General features: G+C 39.1%; 1 protein-coding gene across 1 annotated transcript; it reads left to right on the top strand.

Moving 5' to 3' along the window:
• Window positions 1–1,042: 1,042 nt before the first annotated feature.
• On the top strand, window positions 1,043–5,524 carry LOC115557158 (serine-rich adhesin for platelets-like). Its single transcript, XM_030374765.1, has 3 exons — window positions 1,043–1,888; window positions 4,250–5,100; window positions 5,456–5,524. Exons 1-3 carry the CDS (start codon window positions 1,057–1,059, stop codon window positions 5,522–5,524), a joined length of 1,752 nt encoding a protein of 583 aa, XP_030230625.1. The 5' UTR covers window positions 1,043–1,056.
• The last annotated feature ends 333 nt before the right edge of the window (window positions 5,525–5,857 follow it).

Here is a 5,857-nt window from a genome sequence, read left to right as displayed (position 1 = left end):
ATGACAACTATGAAATCTGTAACAGGAACTGATACGAACAGTACATTTGTGACTTCAGTCAGCAGTTCTCCATCATCTTCCACTGCAGAAAATATTGGTTCCACGATGGACGAACCACAAACAACATCACTAGTTACAAATGATCCGGCAGAATCTTTATCTTCTCCAACTGCAGTGGATTCATCACAAGCTTATTCTGTTCCGACAACAGACAATAGAGAATCTACTGCTTCTACAAATGTGAGCATGACATCTGAATCAAAGAGGACAACTACGAATTCTGAAACAGGTACTCATGGAAAAAGTACAGCAAGGACTTCATTCAGCAGTTCTCCACCGATTTCCACTGCAGATAATATTAGTTCAACGACAGACAAACCACAAACAACATCACTAGTTACAAATGGACCATCAGAATCTTTATCTTCTTCAACTGCAGTTGATTCATCACAAAATTCTTCTGTTCCAACAACAGACAATAGGGAATCTATTGCTACTACAAATGTGACCACGACATCTGAATCAAAGATGACAACTATGAAATCTGTAACAGGAACTGATACGAAAAGTACAGTTGTGTCTTCAGTCAGCAGTGCTCAATCATCTTCCACTGCAGAAAATATTGGTTCCACGACAGACGAACCACATACAACATCACAAGTTACAAATGATCCTGCAGAATCTTTATCTTCTTCAACTGCAGTGGATTCATCACAAGTGTCTTCTGTTCCAACAACAGACAATAGAGTATCTAATACTTCTACAGATGTGATTGTGACAACAGCATCAAAGAGGACAACTATGAATTCTGAAACAGGTACTCATGGAACAAGTACAGCAAGGACTTCAGTCAGCAGTTCTCCATCATCTTCCACTGCAGAAAATATTGGTTCCACGACAGACGAACCACAAACAACATCACTAGTTACAAATGATCCTGCAGAATCTTTATCTTCTTCAACTGCGGTGGATCCATCACAAACTTCTTCCGTTCCAACATCAGACAATAGATTATCTACTGCTTCTACAGATGTGACAATGACAACAGCATCAAAGATGACAACTACCAAATCGGAAACAGGTACTCATGCAACAAGTACAGGACGGACTTCATTCAGCGTTTCTACCTCATCGTCCACTGCAGATAATAATAGTTCAACAACGGAAGAACCACAAACAACATCACTAGTTACAAGTGAACCTGCAGAATCTTCATCTTCTACAACTTCACTTGATTCATCACAAACTCCTACCATTTTAACAACAGACAGTAGAGAATCAACTGCTTCTGCAGACCTTACTATCACATCAGCATCAAAGATGACAACTATGAAATCTGTAACAGGAACTGATACGAAAAGTACAGTTGTGACATCAGTCAGCAGTTCTCCATCATCTTCCACTGCAGAAAATATTGGTTCCACAACAGACGAACCACATACAACATCACTAGTTACAAATGATCATGCAGAATCTTTATCTTCCTCAACTGCAGTGGATTCATCACAAGCGTCTTCTGTTCCAACAACAGACAATAGAGTATCTAATGCTTCTACAGATGTGACAATGACAAGAGCATCAAAGAGGACAACTACGAATTCTGAAACAGGTACTCATGGAACAAGTACAGCAAGGACTTCATTCAGCAGTTCTCCACCGATTTCCACTGCAGATAATATTAGTTCCACGACAGACAAAGCACAAACAACATCAATAGTTACAAATGGGCCATCAGAATCTTTATCTTCTTCAACTGCAGTGGATTCATCACAAACTTCTTCTGTTCCAACAACAGATAATAGAGAATCTACTGCTTCTACAAATGTGACCATGACATCTGAATCAAAGATGACAACTATGAGATCTGTAACTGGAACTGATATGAAAAGTACATTTGTGACTTCAGTCAGCAGTTCTCCATCATCTTCCACTGCAGAAAAGAATAGTTCCATGACAGATGAACCACAAACAACATCACTAGTTACAAATGATCCGGCAGAATCTTTATCTTCTTCAACTGCAGTGGATTCATCACAAACTTCTTCTGTTCCAACAACAGATAATAGAGAATCTACTGCTACTACAAATGTGACCATGACATCTGAATCAAAGATGACAACTATGAAATCTGTAACAGGAACTGATACGAAAAGTACAGTTGTGTCTTCAGTCAGCAGTGCTCAATCATCTTCCACTGCAGATAATATTGGTTCCACAACAGAAGAAACACAAAAAACATCACTAGTTACAAATAAACCAGCGGAATCTTCATCTCCTTCCACAGCAGCTGTTTCATCACAAACTCCTGCCATTTCAACAACAGACAATAGAGAATCTCCTGCTTCAACAGACGTGACTATCACATCAGCATCAAAAATGACAACTACCAAATCTCAAACAGGTACTTATGCAACAAGTACAGGAAGGACTTCATTCAGCGTTTCTACCTCATCTTCCACTGCAGATAATAATAGTTCAACAACCGAAGAACCACAAACAACATCACTAGTTACAAATGAACCTGCAGAATCGTTATCTCCTTCAACTACAGTAGATTCATCACAAATGTCTTCTGTTCCAACGACAGACAATAGAGAATCTACTACTTCTACAAATGTGACCATGACATCTGAATCAAAGATCACAACTATGAAATCTGTAACAGGAACTGATATAAAAAGTACAGTTGTGACTTCAGTCAGCAGCTCTCCATCATCTTCCACTGCAGAAAATATTGGTTCCACGACAGACGATCCACCAACAACCTCACTAGTTACAAATGATCCGGCAGAATCTTTATCTCCTTCAACTGCAGTGGATTCATCACAAACTTCTTCTGTTCCAACAACAGACAATAGAGAATCTACACCTTCTACAAATGTGACCATGACATCTGAATCAAAGATGACAACTATGAAATCTGTAACAGGAAATGATACGAAAAGTACAGTTGTGACTTCAGTCAGCAGTGCCCAATCATCTTCCACTGCAGATAATATTGGTTCCACAACAGAAAAAACACAAAAAACATCAGTAGTTACAAATGAACCATCAGAATCTTCTTCTCCTTCCACCGCAGCTGTTTCATCACAAACTCCTGCCATTTCATCAACAGACAATAGAGAATCTCCTGCTTCAACAGACGTGACTTCCACATCAGCATCAAAGATGACAACTACCAAATCTGAAACAGATACTTATGCAACAAGTACAGGAAGGACTTCATTCAGCGTTTTTACCTCATCTTCCACTGCAGATAATAATAGTTCAACAACGGAAGAACCACAAACAACATCACTAGTTACAAGTGACCCTGCAGAATCTTCATCTTCTACAACTTCACTTGATTCTTCACAAACTCCTACTATTTTAACAACAGACAGTAGAGAATCTACTGCTTCTACAGACGTGACTATCACATCAGCATCAAAGATGACAACTATGAAATCTGTAACAGGAACTGATACGAAAAGTACAGCAAGGACTTCATTCAGCGGTTCTACCTCATCTTCCACTGCAGATAATAATAGTTCAACAATGGAAGAACCACAAACAGCATCACTAGTTACAAATGGACCATCAGAATCTTTATCTTCTTCAACTGCAGTGGATTCATCACAAACTCCTACCATTTTAACAACAGACGGTAGAGAATCAACTGCTTCTACAGCCGTTACTATCACATCAGCATCAAAGATGACAACTATGAAATCTGTAACAGGAACTGATACGAAAAGTACAGCTGTGACATCAGTCAGCAGTTCTCCATCATCTTCCACTGCAGAAAATATTGGTTCCACAACAGACGAACCGCATACAACATCACTAGTTACAAATGATCCTGCAGAATCTTTATCTTCTTCAACTGCAGTGGATTCATCACAAGCGTCTTCTGTTCCAACAAGAGACAATAGAGTATCAACTGCTTCTACAGATGTGACAATGACAACTGCATCAAAGAGGACAACTACGAATTCTGAAACAGGTACTCATGGAATAAGTACAGTAAGGACTTCATTCAGCAGTTCTCCACCGATTTCCACTGCACATAATATTAGTTCAACGACAGACAAACCAAAAACAACATCACTAGTTACAAATGGACCATCAGAATCTTTATCTTCTTCAACTGCAGTGGATTCATCACAAAATTCTTCTGTTCCAACAACAGACAATAGGGAATCTATTGCTACTACAAATGTGACCATGACATCTGAATCAAAGATGACAACTGTGAAATCTGTAACAGGAACTGATACGAAAACCACGGTTGTGACTTCAGTCAGCAGCTCTCCATCATCTTCCACTGCAGAAAATATTGGTTCCACGACAGACGATCCACCAACAACCTCACTAGTTACAAATGATCCGGCAGAATCTTTATCTCCTTCAACTGCAGTGGATTCATCACAAACTTCTTCTGTTCCAACAACAGACAATAGAGAATCTACACCTTCTACAAATGTGACCATGACATCTGAATCAAAGATGACAACTATGAAATCTGTAACAGGAAATGATACGAAAAGTACAGTTGTGACTTCAGTCAGCAGTGCCCAATCATCTTCCACTGCAGATAATATTGGTTCCACAACAGAAAAAACACAAAAAACATCAGTAGTTACAAATGAACCATCAGAATCTTCTTCTCCTTCCACCGCAGCTGTTTCATCACAAACTCCTGCCATTTCATCAACAGACAATAGAGAATCTCCTGCTTCAACAGACGTGACTTCCACATCAGCATCAAAGATGACAACTACCAAATCTGAAACAGATACTTATGCAACAAGTACAGGAAGGACTTCATTCAGCGTTTTTACCTCATCTTCCACTGCAGATAATAATAGTTCAACAACGGAAGAACCACAAACAACATCACTAGTTACAAGTGACCCTGCAGAATCTTCATCTTCTACAACTTCACTTGATTCTTCACAAACTCCTACTATTTTAACAACAGACAGTAGAGAATCTACTGCTTCTACAGACGTGACTATCACATCAGCATCAAAGATGACAACTATGAAATCTGTAACAGGAACTGATACGAAAAGTACAGCAAGGACTTCATTCAGCGGTTCTACCTCATCTTCCACTGCAGATAATTATAGTTCAACAATGGAAGAACCACAAACAGCATCGCTAGTTACAAATGGACCATCAGAATCTTTATCTTCTTCAACTGCAGTGGATTCATCACAAACTCCTACCATTTTAACAACAGACGGTAGAGAATCAACTGCTTCTACAGCCGTTACTATCACATCAGCATCAAAGATGACAACTATGAAATCTGTAACAGGAACTGATACGAAAAGTACAGCTGTGACATCAGTCAGCAGTTCTCCATCATCTTCCACTGCAGAAAATATTGGTTCCACAACAGACGAACCGCATACAACATCACTAGTTACAAATGATCCTGCAGAATCTTTATCTTCTTCAACTGCAGTGGATTCATCACAAGCGTCTTCTGTTCCAACAAGAGACAATAGAGTATCAACTGCTTCTACAGATGTGACAATGACAACTGCATCAAAGAGGACAACTACGAATTCTGAAACAGGTACTCATGGAATAAGTACAGTAAGGACTTCATTCAGCAGTTCTCCACCGATTTCCACTGCACATAATATTAGTTCAACGACAGACAAACCAAAAACAACATCACTAGTTACAAATGGACCATCAGAATCTTTATCTTCTTCAACTGCAGTGGATTCATCACATACTTCTTCTGTTCCAACAACAGATAATAGAGAATCTACTGCTACTACAAATGTGACCATGACATCTGAATCAAAGATGACAACTATGAGATCTGTAACTGGAACTGATATGAAAAGTACATTTG

Source organism: Gadus morhua, chromosome 13 (assembly GCF_902167405.1).
Source record: "Gadus morhua chromosome 13, gadMor3.0, whole genome shotgun sequence".
Taxonomy (NCBI): domain Eukaryota; kingdom Metazoa; phylum Chordata; class Actinopteri; order Gadiformes; family Gadidae; genus Gadus; species Gadus morhua.
Note: the sequence above shows the minus strand (reverse complement) of the source record. Positions and strands in the feature narration are given on the sequence as shown.